We start from the raw sequence: 22,102 nt of genomic DNA on the forward strand, positions 1-22,102 counted from the left end.
AAATGCCCAAAGGGCAGTTTACAACAAAGCCGGGTTAGGGTATCAACCCAAGGAGTCGAGTTTCATTTCTCTAATGTCTAGAACTCAAAATAGTAGATCACATGTTTCTAGAGTTCATGGAACTAGGAAAGGTATGACCAAGGCATGGGTTCCTAGGTCTTTCGTTGTAGAAGCATTAGGTCCCAAGATTTGGGTACCTAAAACCTCTATTTTTCGTGTATTGTAGGCATTGGTCGGGGGAGCATCTATCAACTTGGTTTGTTGATAGTGGATGCTCCAAGCACATGACTGGGAACAAATCACTGTTTACTACCCTTCAAAACAAAAGTAGAGGTAATGTATCTTTTGGTAATAATGGTAGCCTTAAGGTTGTAGGAATTGGAGACATTCATATATCCGAATGTCTTCATATCAAGAATGTCCTTCTAGTCAAGGGGATGACTTTTAATCTCCTAAGGGTCAGCCAATTGTGTGATACGGGTTACACAATTGAATTTCATTCAAGTCAATGTTTGGTTAAACACATTGACACACTTGACACGGTACTAGTAGGCACAAGGGTTGACAATATTTATCAAGTATCATTTAAAAGTGCTACTAATGCTTTGATTAAGTGTTTCATGTCGAAAGAAGAAGAGTCTTGGTTATGACATAGAAGATTGGCACATGTAAACATGAAGAACATCTGGAAGTTGGCCAACCAAGGATTAGTGCGAGGCTTACCAAGCATCAAGTTCCACAAGACCAAACTATGTGATGCATGTCAAAAGGGTAAGCAAACAAAAGCTGTCCATAAAGGTAAAAGCAATGTAAGTACATCTACTGCTTTAGATTTATTGCACATGGACCTATTTGATTGCAGTAGTGTAATATCATTGAATGGAAGTAGATATTGTTTGGTAATCGTTGATGATTTTACTAGATACACATGGACTTTCTTCTTGAAACATAAGGACTAAACTATAGATATTTTTATTTCCTTTTGTAGAAGAACTGAAAATGAAAAATCGACAACAATTAAAACCATTAGAAGTGATCATGGTGGGGAATTTCAAAATCATAGGTTTTTAGAGTTTTGTCAAGAAAAGGGATATAGGCATGAGTTCTCTACTCCAAGGACCCCACAGCAAAATGGGGTTGTGGAGAGAAAGAACCGAGTCCTACAAGAGGCTGCACGAAGCATGCTTAATGAGTACTCACTACCGAGCTACTTATGGGCTGAAGCTGTGAATACAGCTTGCTATGTGCAAAATCGAGTTTTAATACATAGGTTTTTAGGAAAGACTCCCCATGAACTTTGGTTTGGGAAACCGCCTACAATTAAACATCTTAGGGTGTTTGGTTGTAAAGTGTTTATCTTAAACACCAAGGACCATCTTGGGAAGTTCACGGCTAAGGCTGATCAAGGGATACTGGTCGGGTACTCTCTTACCAGCAAAGCCTATCGAGTCTACAATGAGAGGACTAAATTGATTGAAGAGTCCTCAGACGTAGCATTTGAAGAAATCCCTAAATCAAATGATCAATCAAGGGATGTAGGAGAAATTCAATTCGAACTTAGAAATCTAAGTTTGAATGATCAAAACATTGGAAGAGTCGAAGTTGACTCTGAAGATGATGAACAAAGGCAACAAAGAATTCAATCTGATCCTTTGCCAGATATTGAGTCCTTGCCTGTGCCTAGTGAGACCATTCATGAGGCACCATCAACACCAAGACAATCTAGGATAGCCTCTAGTCATCCCCAAGACCAAATTGTGGGAGACATTCAACAAGGGGTTAGGACTAGGTCATTCTTCAGAAATGAGTCTAATGAAGTCGCATTGATTTCAGAGATTGAACCGAAATTAGTTGATGAGGCATTGCACGATCCTGATTGGATCATAGCTATGCAAGACGAATTAGGTCAATTTGAAAGGAGCCAAGTGTGGGACTTAGTTCCTAGACCTAAGAAGACCACCATTATTGGAACTAAATGGGTCTTCAAAAATAAGTTAAATCAAAAGGGAGAAGTTGTAAGAAACAAGGCAAGACTTGTAGCCAAGGGCTATAGTCAAGTCGAAGGTCTCGATTATGATGAGACTTATGCTCCCGTGGCACGATTAGAGTCCATTCGTTTGATGCTAGCTTTTGCTGCACATAGAGGTTTCAAACTCTATCAAATGGATGTTAAATCTGCCTTCTTAAATGGCTTCATTAAAGAAGAGGTCTATGTTGAACAACCCCCGGGGTTTGTGAGTACCGAAGCTCCAAACCACGTATACAAGCTCAAGAAAGCTCTTTATGGGCTTAAACAAGCACCTCGAGCTTGGTACGAAAGGTTGTCAACATATTTACTAGAAAAGGGTTTTGTGAGAGGCCAAATAGACCCAACACTATTTCTGCGTAGAGATGGTGAAAATATTTTGTAGCCCAAGTATATGTCGATGACATAATTTGTGGCTCAAATAACAAGGGCTATTTGAATGAATTTATTTCTCACATGGAAAGTGAGTTTGAGATGAGTCTAGTAGGAGAATTGACATTCTTCCTTGGACTTGAAATCAAACAAACTCGAGATGGAATTTATGTCCATCGGGCAAAATACACTCAAGAGATGCTTAGAAAATTCAATATGAGTGACTCTAAGGAAGTGTCCACTCCAATGGCGACAAGCACTCGCCTTGACAATGATGAGAGTGGAAAACCAATTGATCTAACGCAATATAGAAGCATGATTGGTAGTCTTCTATATCTCACAGCTAGTCGACCGGACATACTTTTCGCTGTGGGCATGTGCGCTAGATATCAAGTCTGTGCCAAGGAATCTCATTTAATTGCAGTTAAGAGAATATTGAGATACCTTAAGGGCACAATTCGAGTAGGTCTATGGTACCCTCGCATGGAGTCTTTGACTTGATAGGCTATACCGATTCCGACTACGCTGGGTGCAAATTGGATCGGAAAAGCACTAGTGGGGGTTGCCAATTTTAGGTTCATCTTTAGTTAGTTGGTCAAGTCGGAAGCAACATTGTGTTGCTCTCTCCACGACCGAGGCCGAATATATTGCCATGGGAGAGAGTGTATCACAATTGTTGTGGATGATACACACCCTAGAGGATTATGGACTTTCTTATAAGGGTGTACAAGTGCTATGTGACAACATTAGCACGATCAACCTAACTAAAATCCATCCATCATTCTAGGACCAAGCACATTGAAGTGCGTCATCACTTCATTAGAGATCACGTAGCTAGGGGTGACATTGTGCTCACATATGTGGAGTCAAAGTCAAACCTAGCCGACATTTTCACCAAACCCCTTCCGGAAAATGAATTTAGTCATTTAAGGAGGGAGTTGGGGATGTGTTTGGCTCCTTAGGTCATTAGAACCTCACCATGATCAATAAGGACTATTAAAATGACAAGAGTAATTGGGAAACTGATTTGGGCAATTTGGGGACATCTCACACAAACGATAAGGTTTAACAAATTGTTTTTGTTTGCTAGAAATGGGGTGAGATGCTAGGAACAACCAAATTATTCAAAATGTATCATGCATCCCTTGAATAATTAGGTTGAAGAGACATTAATTGAGTATGGGGAAGACCATTACATAACTCATGTGTATTTGGTTCCTAGATCTTACTCATATATTCCAACCAAGGAAACTTGGTTGGACTTTTCCTTTTAAATCATGTAATCTTGATTGTTAGAATGTTTGATACCTTTGATCGATACCTTCCGTGATTTTGATTGAAACTAGGATAAGTCATTGAAATAATGATAGAAATTTGGACATATTTTGCTAAATTTGGGACTGAACATAACATAGCAAGGTTGAAGATTTAAGTCTTTAACCTTGAGTTGTCTATTTTGACAAACTTGAAACTTGTCTGAAATCTCAGTGTTTGTGGTCGAATTTGAAAGTCTCAGGTTATAAACAAATTCACACCATAAGAGGCCATCGTTAGGACATAGTTATGCTTGTAGATTCTCAGCGTTCTAGATATTGATTTTGAAAGTTTTACTGGAGAAACTTCTACGAACTATCAAAAATATCTAAGGATTTCGATTACTGAAATCACTGAAAACTTCAGTATCAGACACTGATCGGGCTACAGCCTGATCAGGAGAAGATGGATCGGTCGACAGACCGATCCAAAAACTTCCCAACCTTTCTGTTTGTAATCTGATCGGTCCAGGGACCGATCAGGATAATCTGATACGCTTAGGGCTCTTCTGATCGGTCCATAGACCGATCAGTGGTTCCATTGGTTAAGTCTGTGATTTGGGCTTACTGATCGATCTCTGATCCGTCTACGGACCGATCAGGAAGTTCCCTGATCGGTCCGAGGATCGATCAGCTTCGCACTTTCTGATCGGTCTACAGACCGATCAGGGGCTTCGGAAACCTTCTGATCGGACAACCGTCCGATCATTTCTTCACTGTACACCCACTCAACCCTTAAAACCTCCCGATCCCTCTTTTTCCCTCATTCACGCGAACCCTAGCCGTCTCTCCCCACCATTCCACTCTTTTTCCTCTCTCGTTGCACAGCAAACCCTACCCGAAGCTCTAACCCTCGAAGCCCTATTCTAAAGTTCAAATGGCACCAAGGTAACTTCTTGCCTCTCTAAAAACTTGGCTTTGTGTTTTCATTTCTCACTGAATCTTCTGTTGTTTTGTTGTCTCGGTTCTTCATTGTTGATGGCTCCAGTGCTCACTCAATGCCCCATTTTATCCCATTGTGACTCCTTAGGAAGAAACCCACTAATGGTGAGGGAACCTCTAAGGAACCTACCAAGAAATCCAAATCCAAAACTTCTCCTGCTCCCTCTCGACCACAACCAGCTAGTTCCAGTAGATTCCCAAACCGCCAGTCTGAGCAAGCTTTTCAACAAAGGACTTTCAAGTTACTCCCTTGTAGGTCTGTGGATAGAAAATTCATGGATGAATTTTGCCCACAAGTGTCCGAAATCATAGCATACTACAAACTCGATTCACTAGTCTACTTGGAACGAGATATCAACTATGACCTGGTCTCTGAGTTCTATAATAACCTTCATGAGACTAGTGATCAAGGTTTTAAAACAAGAGTTGCTAAGCGGACTCTTGATTTCAGTATCTCATCTTTCTTTGAGTATCTCGATTGTCGGAGGTGTTCCGGTGATGTTTTTTCGATATTTCCTGACTTACCAGAACAATTACTTCCACCGTTTGATATCTCACCTGACGACATATATGAGTACTTCTTCAGACAGCCTAGACAAGGGCTAGATGAGCTAGATGTTGACTTCCCTACTTTTGCAGCCTTGAGATTATCTCCTCAAGATTATATTCTTTTTAAAATTATCACGAACTGTCTTCTACCTATCACATCTAAACCATTATCAGAGATTCGACCGTATCATTGTCTGATGCTTTACGGGTTGCGTAGGCGTCTTGATTTTGATATCATGTCGAGTATCTACTCCTCGATCATATCATATTCTCAGCCTAGCGGCTTCATTATTTATATGCCTTATGGGCATATAATTACTGATTGGCTTGAGACCCTTCAGATTGATGTCTCTAAGGGTAGAATAATCAAAATGGTCAGGCAGGATTGTCGACTTGGGAAACGGGCATTTTCCAAGTCTGGAATCATAGGGCGAAATGGGGATGTTCAGTGGAAGGATGGGAGAGCCTTAGGTGAGTTACCACGGGGCCCTCCACGACAGGTTGCAGCTGCTCCTCCTGCTGACATTGGCGAGGCGGATCCTGATCTGCGCTGGCAGATCGCCGAGCTGGAGAGCCGCTTTGATCGACACGAGGAGATGGTGAATTGACTAGCGCTACGATGACCTGCGCGGGCATATTGACCAGCGCTTCGATGATATGCGCAGTCATCAGGTGGTGACGCAGCAGTTGCTACTCGGATGGATGGCACGATACCCGCCTCCGCAGTCTTACCCAGGCTATCCATCCTCCAGCGTGCCGTCTCAGGATTTCACCCTTCCTGCCGATGATGATGATGCTCCTCATGTTGAGGACGTTGATTGATGTAGTCTGTGTGTCACCTAGTCTGTATGTATTTTGGATGCTATGTGTTAGTCTGACCTGGATATTTATACTTCTGATGCTACTCATATATTTATGTTCCTCGGTTTTATATTTGCTTGCTCTCTATTATGCTTCATTGTCTCTGTTTTCTTTTATTATGCTGTTCCTATGCCATGATTTGATTGTATCTTTTGTCTATCTTATTGTCATATGGAAACCTTAGAGGGAACTCTAGGTTGGTTAAGAGAAGGCAGGGTGGATTAAGGGGGAGCCTTTTCGGTGTTTGACAAAGGGGGAGAGGATACCTAAGTTTAGAAATGTATGAAAGCTTAATTTTAGGGGAGAGGATAACGGGAAGGATCTTGATTCCCGTCATTGACTTGGTGGTGTATCCGTCTTAGGGGGAGGATTCCGATTTCCCTAAAATTATGGGTAAATGAGCACTTCTGATCTAAACTTAAATCGTGTTGTCAAACAACAAAAAGGGGGAGATTGTTGATACAGTCTGACCTGGATGTTGTTTTGCTGTTGACACTGATTTAAGTTTGTATCAGATATTTAACTCAGATTAATTACTAATCTAGGTTGACTTGGTTGACCTGATTCGGGAAAAAGTCCAAGTATGGAGACTTGGCACTGGAGAAGTCCAAGCAGGGAGCTTGGCACGAGTGGAAAGTCCTAACTGGGATGTTAGGCAGTTGGAAAGTCCTGGCGAGTGAAGCCAGGCAGTGGGAAAGTCCTAACTGGGATGTTAGGCAGTTGCAAGTCCTGGTGAGTGAAGCCAGGCAAGGGAAAATCCAGATGGATCAAGGGTGATCGGACATCTGGTGTTGAAAAGTCCAAGAAGGAAGCTTGGCATGCGAAGTCAGAGAGGGCTCGGTAGCTCGTTCTCTAGGACCAGATGAAGTCGGAGAGAGCTAGGGAGCTCGTTCCTCCGGACTAGGTCAGAGAGGGCTCGACCCGGACTGAGTCAAGAAGCTGGATCGGTCGGCGCACCGATCCAGGAAACTGACACCGGATCGGTGCGCACCGATCCGGTTTTATACCGATCGGTGCCGACCGATCGAGAATTGTCGATGGCTCGAGCGTTTCGATCGGTCTGACCGATCGAAATCGATCGATGCCCATCGTGATTTTGATCGGTGCGGACCGATCGAAATCAATCGCAGCTCATCGAGATTTCATTGATCGATGCGGGGACCGATCAGATTAATGCTTGATCGGTCCGCAGACCGATCTAGCCTCTGAGCGAAAGCTGATCGGTGCGGGGACCGATCAGGAAGTTCTGATCGGTCCGCGGACCGATCAGGAGATTCTGATCGATCTGCGACCGATCCACAGTATGGCTTGTTTTGCATGCGCTTTCTCTTATTGTTTCTGATTCGCAATTGCTTTTACCTATTTCGTTTCTAACCATCTGCTGTAAGCTTTTTCGAAGTTACAGGTTACAGATTACTTGATGTTGGATGAATTCAAATTGAGGATCATTAGTAGAAGGCGACGAAAAAGCTTTTGTTGTGTCTCGCTGCAGACAAACCAGTTTTGGTAGCAACGTCTCGTTTGCGATCTGCTGGCAGCCGTTTGGTCGAAATCAACTTGACTTGTGCTGATAGGTTCAAGCTCAGAGGTACCAGTGGAAACGAGGATGCCATTGGTGGGAGCTGAGACAATCAGACAAGGAAGAAGCGTGATTGGCGACGTCGTGGACGGTTGCAGGGATTTGCAGGGATTTGCTGCAGGTTTGGCAGAGATCCGTTACAGAGCAGAGAGGCATATGAAGCTGGAGAGGAGAGACTCTCGCAACAATGCTTTTGGTGCTCTTGCTGTGAAAAACACTGTGGAGAAAAACTCTCTGGAAGATTGAAGCAGTGTGCTTGTTCTTCGCTGATTGTGGCTGTGAGCTTCTTTTTGATCATTTCACTTGAGCCACTACTGTAAGTCTTGTGCTTAATTTCTTACTGCTGTTAAAGACTTTGTGGAGAGGTTACTCCACCGAGAAGGAGAATCCTTTAGCCGGATAGCTTCCGGGGTGTGATCTACCGAAAGATCAAGAGGATTCGTCCACTTTACGGACACGCCGAGGAGTAGGGGCAAGTTATCCCCGAACCTCGTAAATCTCTGAGTTAGTGTGCTGTGCTTTCTTGTTTTAGTTTTCTAATTCCGCTGTGCTAACAAAGTTCTTGAAGTAATTTGTGTTTAGTGTTTTTCAAAGAGGCTATTCACCCCCCTCTAGCCATCTAAGGTCCCAACACTAAATCCATTCTAGGCTGCCGGACAAGCAAATTTGGCACCTCCCCCGCCTGTGGAACAAAAAGAAACCCCAATCATGAGCACAACACTGCCAAGACAACCCTCCCCTCGCAGAAAGAAAAACCACAAATAAATCATCCATACCTAACTCGGCCACACTTTCTCGCAAAACACCGAATAAGAAAGATCAAAGCCCTCGACACGAGATGAGAGCAGGAGCGATGGCGGAAAGCGGCGATTCCGGCGGCGCCAGCTCAGGCGAGGGCGGAGACTGCGAGCGGCGACGATCATCGACTGTGGAGAGGCAGAGTGCGTCGGTGGCAGGAGCTCATTCGCCGCAGCAGGTGCCACGTGACCGGCGAGTGCCACGTGACCAATGGCATAGTCAGGATCTTCAACTGCCCGGGCTATTATTATTTTATGACTGTACTTTCATTTGCTATTCCTCGATGCACAAATAAAAAAATATCTTTTTGAATTTGGACACAATATATAAATTTAAAAATTATTAAGAAGTTAGATTTAAAAATTATTAGAAAGTTAGATTTAAACTGAATATATAAATCTAAAACTTATTAGGGTACTAGGTTTCATTGGATGGAAGCCTCTAAATTACTGGGCTATTGGATTTTATTGGGATGGAAGCTTAAAAATTATTGGGATGTTGGATTAGGTCCCAATATATAAGCCTAAAAGTTATTCGGTTGTTATGCTACACTGGACTAAGTCAGGTAAATCCCAACCCTGACTACGCCATTGCACGTGACGAGGCATCGTCGTTGGAAGTTGATGGAACGCAACGACACCTCGCTCCTCAAGAGATTGGATTCGAATATGGAATCCGAATCCGAATCCGAATCCGAATGTGATTGGAAAAGATCATTTTATTTATAAACAATAATAAAAATTAAAAGTACACCATCATTTAACAAATCATCATATTGGTGCCCTTTTCAATTAACGTCAAATGAATACCATATTTAAAATAAACTACTCAAAATAATCCTCCCAAGAGTGGCGGCGTTGAACTTACCGAGGTGGTCGTCCCAGTCTGTTGTACCATTATACTCTTCGATCGCTAGCGGAGCGTAATGCTTTGGGAGCGGGTCTTGTAGAATCGCCTTAGAGAACTGATGATTGATCCGCTCGAGGGATGACTCGGTTCGAGGCGCCTTTCCTTTTCTAGCATCCCGCACGGGCGCTTCATCGGATGATCCATGGTTGGCTTGGGCCAACTCGGACGTAGTCTGGAACAGGGCCCGATGGAAGGGAATAGGGGCAGCGGGTGCCTCTCCTGGCGTGTCGGTCTGCCCTCTATTCTGCGGCCACGTAGAAAATTGCTCCGGTCGATCTTCTAGTGCCGCTCGACCCCCTGATGCTGAGGTGGCCTGTTGTGCCAACCGCTTAGCATGAGCCTTTTGTTGCAGCTCCACTATCATCGCTGCTCGCGCCTGGATGAGTGCGTCGAGCTCTTCTTGGGAGAGCGTCACGGTATGTTAACGTCCAGCTTCTTCCATTGCCTCGGCTCCAGATTTAGGTGCGTTCCCACAAACGGCGTCAATTTGATTCTATCCGGGCGCTGAGTCGATAGACGCTGGGGGCGTGGCGCTCCTGTTGACGGCGTATGAACCTCTGACTGGTGTGAGCCTCCGGTGATAACCTTCAAACACAAAACCGAGCCGGGAAGGGGTTCCCGGCGATGACCCTCAGACGCTCAAGTCAGCTCCGGCGAGAAGAGATCGAGGCAGAATAACGAGCGTGAAGACTAGCTACAGTAGATGAGAATGCATACCTCCGTCGAAGCCTGAGGTCTTTATATAAGACCCTGGGAGGCACGTGCACGCTTCTCGAGGCATGTACATTTCCCAAGACATACCTCAAAATGAATGTGTCAAAAAAGTACGTCTGGCGCCATACCACAACTGTCCAAGCATATCTCTGCCCTGACAGTGAAAATTTTCATCGTACGATTCTTTGTCCAGTCCAGCCGCTAACCATGTTGTTCGTCTACGACACATGTCTCGAGAAGGATATCATTAGCTGTCCCCTTCGTCCTCTTCTGCACCTTTTGTCTGTTACTAGTCTGAACGGGAGAGATGCTTGGACTCACTGCCGTCCGGGAAGAGACATGTGTTGGTGCAATCGATCTCCAAGGTTTTAATGTCAAACAAATATGTTTTAAGTATGTTTAAGTATGAAGCTTGATCTAGTGAAGCCCTAGTTGTAGGCTAGGCAAGAGAAGTCCTAGTTGGAGGCTAGGCAAAGGAAGTCCTAGTTGTAGGCTAGGCAAAGGAAGTCGTAGTTGTAGGCTAGGCAAGGGAAGTCCTGGTTGGAGGCTAGGCAAGAGAAATCTCGATATATCGTGGAAGTCAGGTGGATAGATCTGGAGGACTTGATCCCTGGGTAGCCGAATACTGAGTCTTGGTGAGTGAAGCCAAGTGGAGAAAATCCTAAGGGGTGGTAACCTTAGGTTATGGTGAGTGAAGCCAGATGAAGTAAATCCTAGGGGGTGGTAACCTTAGGTAACGAGAAGTCTTGGAGGAGTGAACTCCAAGCAAGGCTGATCGGATGATTTCCGATCTACCACGCGCGGTCGACCGGACCAGCGGATCTCAGTAAATCTAGGTTTATGTTTACCATTGTTTTCTGTATTATTATTGTTGTTTGCTAATATAATATTGCAGGAAAAGTCTTAGTGAATCAGACGATCAGACATTGAACAGGCAAAAGTCCAAACAGGTCTGGAGGACCATGTGTTAGCAGGTAAGTTGAGGTAAGCAACTGGAGGAGCGACAATGAGGTCGAGTTTCTGAAGGGAACAGTCTAAGGTCATTGATCCAACTGAAAAAAACCGGGTAGGTTTTTAAGTTGAGATCAAGACAATTCTACTGTCTTATATTATTACTCATGCATTTTATAGTACTGTGCTAATATCTGTTTTGCAGGATTATTATCTAACACTATTTTGCAGGTTCGACCTGATTGGTCAATCGAACAGGAGGATCGATCGACCGAACCAGGTCAACTCAAAGTAGGTATTAGTTCAGACCAAAACAGAGTACAGTCCGATCAAAGCTTGATTGGTCAACCGAACAAGAGGATCTGTCGACCGAACCATGGTGACTCAGTACAGAACAGATCATCAGCATCGATCAGCAGAAAAAGGAAAAAGGCTAATCGATCGACTGAACCAGAGGATCGGTCGCCCGCTCCAATCAGTATTAATGGAGCATTAAATGAAGATCTCAGCAGATTTCGACAAACAGGGAAGGAAGCTGTTCGGTCGACCGAAAAAGAGGTTCGGTCGACCGAACCCTTAAAGAACAGTAAATGCAGAAGATCGAGCCAGGATCAGACTCCAGCCAGAAAGGAAGAGAGCGGGTTCGATTGACCGAACAGAGGGATCGGTCGACCGAACGACAGTGACACTTATAAAAAGGAACTCGAGATATGAGGCTTAATAGAACTTTCTGATTATAAAAAGGCTCTTCTCTGCACAAGCTGCTCATACTGCAAGATCACTACAACTCTTCAAGCTACTTCAGAAGTACCGACCGAGCATCCATTTTTACATCTTGTCGGTATATTATTTATTAAGCTTGCATTGTATTATTGCTTCAGTAAGATAGTAGGGTTGTTACTATCTTACTCATTTGTACGATCTACTTCTTCCCGAGGATTTCGGGAAGAAGGGTTATAGTGGATTGCCCATTGGTGCGGTCAAGGATCGCGGGTCTTCGAGTAGAAGTCGACCTAGATTCCGACCGAAGTAAACAAATCTATTCTCTATTCTTCCGCTGCTCGACTTTGGTTTTTAAAGAGAAAAGAAGAGTTTTAAAAGAGTACAATATTCACCCCCTCTATCGTACTCATCCGATCTATCAACATGTACTGGACTGAACGGAAGAGACGCTCGGCCCGTCGGTCACCCGGTAGTTCGGTGAACATCACGGCTGAGCCGAGCGGGTCGTCCGCTCGGCTGAGGGTGACTGGCGCGGTTTCTGAACAAAAGGAGTCCTGCTTGGCTTGTGAGCATTGGAAGCTTGGCATAACGGCCGAGCTGTCAAACACCGGCTCGGGCGCTATTCGCGCCGATCGCTCAAATAGGTTAACTTTAACTATGACTGCCACAAGGCTGTTGACCATCATCCGGACGAGCCCCTCTTTCTTACCATCAGATCAATACTATTGTAACAATTAACAACTATTTATTACACGCTATAACAACTATCAACCAGCTGCTACACATTATCCTAATTATCAACCAAATGCTATATATTGTAGCAGTATGTACTAAGTGTTATAACCTAAATTTTAAAATTCAATCTAAGCAAATTTTGGGTAATTTATTTTAAATGGTCATTCAAAAGGGTATCCATTCAAATGATGCATTTTATTTTTTCTAAAAAAATCTTATTCATGTAATGTAATTTTTTATTGTTATAAAAAATATATTTAAAATACTAACTGAAAGTAAAAGTAAATGCTTAATAATGTGTATATAAAAAAAAAATTAAAATTATGAAACTGAGCACTATATGCAGGGGCGTAGTCATCTTAAGGAGAGGGGTACAACCGCCCCCTCTCAAATTTTATTATAAAAATTTTATATATATATATATATATATATATATATATATATATATATTTATTTATTTATTTATTTGAAAGTCCTTATCGTCACTTTGAGTGGTTGATTTAGCACCATTCAATGTCGAAAACTGAAATTGATCATATATTTGGAAAGTTCATGACCTAAGTTATCCATTGGTACCACTTCTACGAGGAAATATCACAATTTGAAATGTTAAATATTGAATTTTAAAAATAAAATATATAATAATAAGCAGATGAACTAAATCGTAGGACACAAAGTAAGGAAGCTAAATTAAAATTGAATCGAGTTTGAACTAAATTCAACGGGTAGATATGGAGATAAAAATTATGTTGGTTCAAATTGAAATTGATTTGAAGTTGAGTTATGACCGAACCAAGTTTAATATTTAACCAAGTTTAATTGATTTGAATTAGGATATTTTTGACGAAACCTTTCATTTTTTCTCTCCCTCTTCTCCCTATGCATGTTACATCCCTGCCAAGCCCCCACGGGCTGGATCAGTTGGAAGGGTGTCTGACCCTTGCAACGGGGGTTTAGGGATCGAGGGTCGCCAGTTGCACACGAGCGTAAAACCTCGGTCTGCTGTGCTTTAAATTCCACTCGACCCCCAGTCACCCCTCCTACCCAGCTTAACCATGATTTACCCCCTCTGGATATCTGTGGGGCCAGACTCAGGGGGCCGTTAAGGTGGCGGTTCCACCTTTTTGCAATGTTATATCCCTGCCATACCATATGCAACCCCTTCACCCATTCCTCTCTTTTATTTTTTTTCTTCCTCCTCTTCCTCATTTGCTTCATCTCCTTCTATTCTCCAATGTTGGTAAACCTACAATTTTTTTCTCTCCTCTTCTGAAGCACAAGAGCTTTTTTCTTCTCATTTATCTTTTCCTGTAAGCAAGAAATATAACACCAATTGTTGCCCTCTTCTAGCAACAAGATCAAATAGCCATCAACCCCCAATCTTCTTCCTCTTTTGGTATTTTTTAGGATTTTATTGCCACAATAAAATAGTCATGTTTTGTCTTACCTTGTTTTCTTTGTGTTGCTGTCGAGCTCATCGATACTAGTCAAAGTTGCTAATGAAGAAAATAAAGTTCTCCATTTTTTACTTATTCCTCTCTATTTTGTCTTCTCTATTTTTCTCAAAAGTAATGATCTTCCAAGAGTTATAAGTTATTCCTTTCTCGTTTTAAGAATTTTTAAAAATTGTCCTTCCTAATCAAAAATCCTGACTACGCCCTTGACTATATGAATTTATTTATATTTAATTAGCTTTAAAAAATTATAAATCAAATAAGTTTGAAATGGGAAAAAAATTCTCCCGTGTGTTATTTTATGAATTTCTATTATGAATCAACACTTTTTTCTTTAAATTAAGAGTTTCAATTTATGTTATCTTTAATGTTTTTTTAATGAACCAACATTTTTTTCTTTAAATTACGAGTTGCTTTTTCATTTAGAATATTTTTAAATAAAATTTGACTAAATTACACTTACCTTCTCGAAGTTTTAGATATTCAATTTTAAAATATTTATTCTATTTCCTAGTGGCAAATTGGATGTGAACAAAATCCCAATAATTTTTTTTTTTAAAAAAACTCACAAGATAGTTACATCAACTCTAAGAAATCCAACCTAATCAACATCTACTAAATCTACTTTTGAAAATTTAATCTAGAAATAATTAAAAAAATATTACTTCTTAATTATATAATTAGATTTATTCTTACCTAAATCCAACCTCTCACAAGCTTCATTTAATTATAACCCTCAATTTTTTCATTTCGTCACACATTTCCCATTTTTCTCTCCCAACATAAGGAAACTTGGCTCACGTTAAGGCCTCCGATATGCCTGCAGAGCACCAGAACTTCCCCTCGGTGGCGCATTGTTGCGACACCGGCCGCGAGGCACACGCCGCCGCCGCTGACCTCGACGGCACGCTCCTCGTCTCCCGAAGCTCCTTCCCTTACTTCTTCCTCCTCGCCGTCGAGGCCGGCGGCTTCCTCCGCGGCGCCGCGTTGCTCCTCCTCTCCCCGGCCATCCTCCTCGTCTACAAGCTCTTCTCCGAGGCCGCCGGCATCAAGATGCTCATCTACGTGGCGGTGGCCGGCGTCCGCGCGCGCGACGTGGAGCTGGCGGCGCGCGCGGTGCTGCCGCGGTTCTACGCCGCGGACGTGCGCAGGGACAGCTGGCGCGCGTTCCGAGCCTGCGGGCGAAGGCGGGTGGTGGTGACGGCGAACCCGCGGGTGATGGTGGAGGAGTTCGCCCGGGAGTGCTTGGGGGCGGACAAGGTCCTGGGGACGGAGCTGGAGGTGGACGAGAGGACGGGGCGGGCCACGGGGAGGGTGACCGCCGACGGCGTCATGGTGGGGCGCCGGAAGAGGGAAGCTGTGGAGAGGGAGTTCAAGGCGGAGCCTCTGCCGGAGTTGGGGCTCGGAGACCGGGAATCCGACCACGCCTTCATGGATCTCTGCAAGGTCCCTGCTCGTTACGTTTCCTCTATTTTCTTAATTTTCAAAAACTAATTCAAAATTTCAATTTTTTTTTGCTTCTATCGCCATAATTTTCTCAGCTAGATCATAAAAAAGTGTTTTTTTTTTTTTCTTTCAAGATTAACGAATCAGTAGTTCGATTTTTGGGGTTGCAGGAAGCGTACATGGTTCCTTACGATCGGAAGGCGGCTCGCGTGCCAGCGGCGGAGCTCGATTCGCCGATCATCTTCCACGACGGCCGGCTGGTTCAGCGGCCGGATCCCTTCGTCGCCCTCCTCACCCTCCTATGGCTCCCGTTCGGCTTCGCTCTCGCCCTTCTCCGCGTCTTCCTCAACCTCCCTGTCCCCGCCCCCTTCGTCCGCCACACTTACCGCCTCACCGGCATCCGTCTTTCCATCCGCGGCTCCCCACCGCCGGCGCGCACCCCTGGGCACCTCTTCGTCTGTAACCACCGCACCGCGCTGGACCCCATCATCATCAGCATCGCGCTGGGCCGCCCGGTGGCGTGCGTCACCTACAGCGTGAGCCCTGTCTCTGTTTCCTTGTCCCCGATCCGCGCCGTCGCCCTCTCACGTGATCGCGCAGCCGACGCCGCCCGCATCGCGGCGCTGCTGGAGGAGGGTGACGTGGTGGTGTGTCCGGAGGGGACGACGTGCCGGGAGCCGGCATTACTGAGATTCAGCAAGCTGTTCGCGGAGCTGACTGACCGAATCGTGCCGGTGGCGGTGAAGGCGAGGCAGGGGGTGTTCTACGCGAGCACCGTGCGTGGTTGGAAGTGCATGGACCCATTCTTCTTTTTCATGAACCCGCGGCCGGCGTACGAGGTCACGTTCCTGCCACCGCTGCGGGCGGAGGAGACGTGCGGCAGCGGGAGGCGGACGCCGGAGGAGGTGGCGAACTACGTGCAGGCAGCGATCGCCGGGACACTCGGGTTCACATGCACTGGGCTCACCAGGAAAGACAAGTACATGAGGCTCGGCGGCAACGACGGCAAGCTTCGGCCGGAGCCTGAGAAGAAGGTGGAATGATCGCCAAGTGCTTGTCGTCTGGTCATGAGTTCAAATTTCGAAAATAAGCTAAAACTGCTTAAAATAGATCCACCCTTTTATATACATATTCTGATTTCTTTTATGAATAACTATTTAATTATATTTTAAGTATGATTGTTTTGATATTTGCTAACGCAATTTAAATTAGATATCTGTTTTAATGGGTTGAATAAGGTTACTGACTATCATAATAAGAATGGAAGTTTAATATGATCAAATTTGGACGATGAACATTATCGATCAAGAACATAACCGTAAGCAGAGCCGTAAGAGTTTCAAACTTATGTATGATTATCAAACTTGAGAGATATTCTTAAAATACATCTGCATACCGTGCCATAATTTTATAATTGATTATAACGATAGAATTTAGCATTTAAGTCTTTAAGTCGGGAGTGATAATGTGATAACTAGAGAGCTTATTTTGATAATCTTTACTTTTAGGAGTATTAGTTGGTCGATCAAAAATGACATCCTGTTTGAGTTCCTAAAGATTGAGAAACAAACCTAAAATATTTGTCTAGACAATCTAGGGCATGAATAGTTAGTTGGGGGCCATTATAGCGGATATTCATCCAAATATAGCTTGTTATATGTTAAGTGAAAGGGAGGTTGACACAACGATAAAATTGATGAATCATGGAAATAACCTCTTACAATGTAAGATAAGATTATATATAATAAACTCAATATGATCCAATCTTTCTTTGAGATCCCACATTAATAAGAACTTCATGCACCTAACTACCCTTAATATGGTAAATGAAATTGAGATTTTGAGAGATTGTTTGCTTCTAGAGAGCATCTAAGAAGATTTTTTTTTTTACATATTATGATATTATTGTTGGGTCTCAATCAAAGATGAGACCTTGCCCAATCAAAATTTCTTGATCTAGGAGTGAATCTAGATGAAGAGTATTCTCAAGTAAAGAATGTTTTGCCTAAATCAGAAAGTTTTCCAATTAGTTAGGAGACATACTAAAGTATTATCCTATTCAGCAGCAAAAGAGATCACCAAACCCTGGAGAAGAAGCTAGATTGATGCTATCAGGCACTAGAAGATACAATTATCTTTGGCATACATTCACCCCTATCACATTCAATTTGGTATGGTGTTTGAACATCACGTTAGCTTTATAAAAGTTTTGAATTTGTGTCATTTTTCTATCTTAATTCCAACTCATAGCAAAAAAATCTAGAAAAAGTCACAAATCGAGAAAGTACAAGTCATTAGATGCTCAATGAAGATAACAAAGATGCAAGATCAGTGCAACAGTTGAGAGAACTTGGAACTAACCTTAGCAAGTTGATTTATTTTCGGGGAAAAAAAAATCTTCTTATACCATGAACAAGGTCTCAACATTCTGAAACTATGCCAAAAAAAGATTGAGCACACCTTTTCTATGCAGCTTCCAGTAGTAGACCGACATTGCATTCCCAGTGAACAATAAAAGGTGGTAAATGAGAATACATCTTCGAAGTTCTTTAGTTTCAACTTGCTGCACTTCATCAAGTAAAGCACATGAATTGTTTGTTTTATAGTGAGTTTTGAGCTACAAATTGCTTTAAAAAGAAGTATCATATACAAAGTTACTAATACACTCGCAATCAGCTTGATGCTTTCGAATAGGTTTGATCTTTACATAAAATTTATCAAAAATTATGATACCAAAAAATGTCATTTCACTAATGATACAGTGTATTATATGATATTCTTAAGACCTACAAAAGAGGATATCAAAATGGAAAGGATACAAAGATCGATTACTCCAACGTAGATATTTCTTTCTCCCATTTGAGCCCAAACATTTGACGGCCAAAGGGCACAATGAGATTGTATCGTAGAATCTGAAAAATATGATAAAAGAAAGAAGGAAATAAAGCTGCTGTTGAAACGAGTCTTAAGAAAAGCAAATATGTGAGTCCCTGAAGAACAAATACAGCAAGCTAAAATTATTCACCTTGCGGTTGATGTCGCCCATCTGAGCCTTGAGGATCTCAGAATCCTCCTGCCACTTCAATTGCTCATGATCAGATTTTCTGGCCCAAGCCTTCTTCAAGCTTGTCCTCCACTCGGCAATGCTGGAGTGGATTTCCTTGTTCAGTTCCACCCACTCAGGCGCAAAACCATTTCTTGAGAGGATTCTGTACAAGGTGTCTTCTGCAGGATCTACATGTGGATTTGAATCAAGGTTAAGAGGTCTGCCTTTCCCTGGTAAATTCTCAAAATCCCCTTGTTCCATTGAATGCCATATCCTTTGTTCGACAACATTGACTATGTCAGTTTCCGACCTGAAATCGAAAGATCCCAACAGGGATGAAATCGAGCAATCAAACAGAACAAAGCATCAACTATGTGTTGGTCACAAGGGAAAAGGTGAGGTTGTCTATATGATCAAAAGAATTGCACCCATAAGTATCTGTTAAGCTAATCCGTCCAAAAAAAAAAAATGGAACCTTTACAAAAAGCACTTAATCACATCGAATTTTGGATCAATTTCATCTCTCCCAGGAAACTGGGAGAAACTCTATGATTATTCTGTGGTGATCGATGATAATGGTGAGCGGTATCAGAAACTATCTAATCTAACAAAATATACTAAAAGATAAAGAAATTCAAATAAAATCCAGATCGAGGAACAAAAGGACATGTGGAAGTTCGAAAGAGAGGCGCCCCGTGCAAGACCTGATGGCGTTGCCCAGCCCGCGGAGCTCGGGAGGGAGCTTCCGCTCCCTTATCGCGTCAGCCACTGTTGCCAAACGGTGAGATAGATTCTTCTGCTGAGCCTTCGAAGACGACGAAGAAGCGGGGGAAGAGGACATCGCCGCGGACTCAGATGGGGCGGGGTCGGGATCGGTCCAGGAGAAGGACCATATCATGTGAAGATGGACGCGGAAGGAGTCAGGAGATCTCCGGACACGCAGCGGCGCCGTCAGAGCTCCGGCCATCGTACTTGGTCGGCGTCGGAGTCGATTCCCCGCCCGATTCGAAACCCTACCCTCGTATCTAACGCGATCGATTCTTCGTTCGGCTGCGCACGGAACAGCCACCAGGGTTCTAAACGGCCAGGAAGCGGACACGGAACAGGGCAAGATCCATCATTAAAATTTAGAATTTTAAAATTGTCAATAAAATAACATTAATAAAAATTCAAGGTGTTAAATAATTTTAATTTCTATTATTTAAAATGAAAATAAAAATATTTTTTAGCATGTACATACTAAAAATAATTTTAATTTCTATTAATTTTAACGAAGACGATGTGTTAGGCCAAGAGTAAGTTCTAGATAAGTATTTGACTCGTAGCATGGACATACTTAGAGTGAAGTGAACTCCTTCCCTTCTTCGATGACATGCACTTTGTTTGCTTCGAAGAGGAATCGTCTACTTGTCTTTTTTCTTTCGATATTTACTTTTTAATATTTTTTAAAAGGAGTTTGTTCCTTGCAAACAAACCAACCTCTAAACCTTTCATACACATCTTTTTCTTTGATGGTAGAGAAGCAAATTAAGAAACAAAACCCTAATTCAAGCTGACACTTTCACTCCCAGTCCCTCACTTCTCGATCGGATAATATTTTAGTTCGATTGCTCATCTCAAGCTAATTGTATAATTTTAGTATCGCTTAACTACAACGAGAATAAGAGATGGGAAGAACTAAAAGATTCAATAATGTATGGATAAATTGTCCTAAACTATCTGCATATAAATATTTAGTTCTCTTCGATCCCCGCGTCAGAGAAAATTTATTCCCACTCCCTACATGTAAACACTTATTTGCTTCAACTCTCTTTCAACCCTCTTGTTGACGAGTGGCTCATATTTGGATGAAGGGATATCATGGAAGAAAAATCTGTTAAGATTTTTCGTAATAAAATTCTGTTAAGATTTTATATAACAGAATTTTGTTATGTTTTTCATAACAAATTCTGTTACGATTTTACCGGGTCTGGGGGTTTAGTAGTATTTATAGGGATCATTGTAAACTCATTGTAGATCAGACAACACAAGAATCATTAGATGTGATTCTCTTGTGTAGAAGAGAATTCTAATAAAGCTTCGGCCGTTTTGTGGAGTAGGCAAGTCGCCGAACCACGGTAACTCTTTTTCTTTCTCTTCTTCTTCTCCTTCCTGGTGTTTGCTCTCTTTTTGTGCGTCTTTGTCTTGTTGTTCCGCGCGATCTCTTCCTCTTCTTCCGCATTAAAGTTTGAGAGGTATCCCTCTCTTTGCACAACAATTGGTATCGAGCTCAGGTTTTTGGCAGATTTCTTCAATATGTCGGGGACGACTTCCAAGTTTGATATGGTGAAGTTTGACGGAACCGGAAACTTTGGATTATGGCAGAGAAGGGTCAAGGACTTGTTGGTGCAACAAGGCATGGTGAAGGCGCTAGGAGAAAGAAAACCGGAAAGCATGGAGAAATCAGATCGGGAAGAACTTCAGGCGAAGGCAGTATCAACAATCAGGCTTTGTCTTACGGATGACGTGATGTACCATGTCATGGACGAGCAGTCACCGGTGACAGTTTGGCAAAAGCTGGAAAGCCGGTACATGTCAAAATCATTGACAAACAAGTCGTATCTCAGCGTAAATTATTCGGCTGAAGATGATGGAAGGAACCGATCTGAGCCAAGACATCAACGTATTCAACCAGATTGTAAATGATCCGCGGTTGATGTGAAGATCGAAGATGAAGACAAGGCACTGATGTTGTTGAATTCTCTACCTTCATCTCCTACGTACGAGAATTTGGTTACTACTTTGATGTGGGGTAAGGAAACTCTCAAATTGGAGGAGATCACAAGTGCGTTGCTAGGTTTTCACCAAAGGAAGAAAACAAGCGATGAAATTTCTCAAGGAGAAGGACTTGTGGTAAATAGCAACCAAGAGCGTGGTAGGAGCAAATCTCGACATGGATATGACAACAACAACAAGACTCGTTCTAAGTCGAGAAGGAAGAAGGTGATCACGTGCTACAAATGTGGAGGTAAAGGTCATATCAAGAGAAATTGTCCAGAGATAAAGAAATATGTTGCAGAGAACAAAAGTAGTTCGGCAAAGTCTGCAAACATAGTTGAAGAAGAAAATTCAGAAAGCGGTGATGGAGATATGCTATCAGTTATGTCAAGTTCGGAGCAGCTGACGGATGCATGGATTTTAGACTCTGCATGTTCATATCACATGACTCCAAACAAGGATTGGTTTGACACCTATAGGTGGATTCTGGTTCGGTGTTGATGGGAAACGATGCATCATGCAAGTTTTCGGCATAGGGAATGTCGTAATCAAGATGTTTGATGGTGTGATCGAACTTTATGTGATGTTAGATATATACCGAGCTAAGGAAGAACTTGATCTCACTAGGCACACTGGATGGTATTGGTTGTAATTACAAATCAGTGAGCGGGGTGATGAAAGTCAGCAAGGGAGCTCTGACGGTAATGAAAGGACAAAAGGTAGCAGGAAACATCTACAAGTTGATAGGGACTACAGTTGTAGGTGGAGTCGCCTCGGTGGAGTCTGAATCAGATAGTACTGTCTTGTGGCATATGTGGCTAGGGCATATGGGTGAACGTGGGATGCTAGAACTTCACAAGAGAAATTTGTTGAAGGGTGTCAAACGTGCAAGCTTGAATTCTGCAAATTCTGTGTTCTTGGGAAACA

The 22,102-nt window shown here is 42.7% G+C and overlaps 2 protein-coding genes across 2 annotated transcripts; one reads left to right on the top strand and one right to left on the bottom strand.

Annotated features, from left to right (window-relative positions):
• The first annotated feature begins 14,742 nt into the window (after positions 1–14,742).
• Positions 14,743–16,544, top strand: LOC121982388 (glycerol-3-phosphate 2-O-acyltransferase 4-like). Its single transcript, XM_042535415.1, has 2 exons — positions 14,743–15,372; positions 15,543–16,544. Exons 1-2 carry the CDS (start codon positions 14,743–14,745, stop codon positions 16,413–16,415), a joined length of 1,503 nt encoding a protein of 500 aa, XP_042391349.1. The 3' UTR covers positions 16,416–16,544.
• Positions 16,545–18,053: 1,509 nt separating this feature from the next.
• On the bottom strand, positions 18,054–19,498 carry LOC121982389 (dnaJ homolog subfamily C member 28-like). Its single transcript, XM_042535416.1, has 3 exons — positions 19,123–19,498; positions 18,398–18,728; positions 18,054–18,284 (listed from the first exon to the last, which is right to left on the bottom strand). Exons 1-3 carry the CDS (start codon positions 19,383–19,385, stop codon positions 18,201–18,203), a joined length of 678 nt encoding a protein of 225 aa, XP_042391350.1. The 5' UTR covers positions 19,386–19,498; the 3' UTR covers positions 18,054–18,200.
• Positions 19,499–22,102: the final 2,604 nt, after the last annotated feature.

Source organism: Zingiber officinale, chromosome 5A, assembly GCF_018446385.1.
Source record: "Zingiber officinale cultivar Zhangliang chromosome 5A, Zo_v1.1, whole genome shotgun sequence".
Taxonomy (NCBI): domain Eukaryota; kingdom Viridiplantae; phylum Streptophyta; class Magnoliopsida; order Zingiberales; family Zingiberaceae; genus Zingiber; species Zingiber officinale.

Coding starts and splice junctions, on each gene's coding strand:
- LOC121982389 (XM_042535416.1), bottom strand. CDS start 19,385: ATGGCCGGAGCTCTGACGGCGCCGCTGCGTGTCCGGAGATCTCCTGAC. Junction 18,729..19,122: donor GGGCTGGGCAACGCCATCAG/GTCTTGCACGGG, acceptor TTTCGATTTCAG/GTCGGAAACTGACATAGTCA. Junction 18,285..18,397: donor TGGGCGACATCAACCGCAAG/GTGAATAATTTT, acceptor CATATTTTTCAG/ATTCTACGATACAATCTCAT.
- LOC121982388 (XM_042535415.1), top strand. CDS start 14,743: ATGCCTGCAGAGCACCAGAACTTCCCCTCGGTGGCGCATTGTTGCGAC. Junction 15,373..15,542: donor CCTTCATGGATCTCTGCAAG/GTCCCTGCTCGT, acceptor TTGGGGTTGCAG/GAAGCGTACATGGTTCCTTA.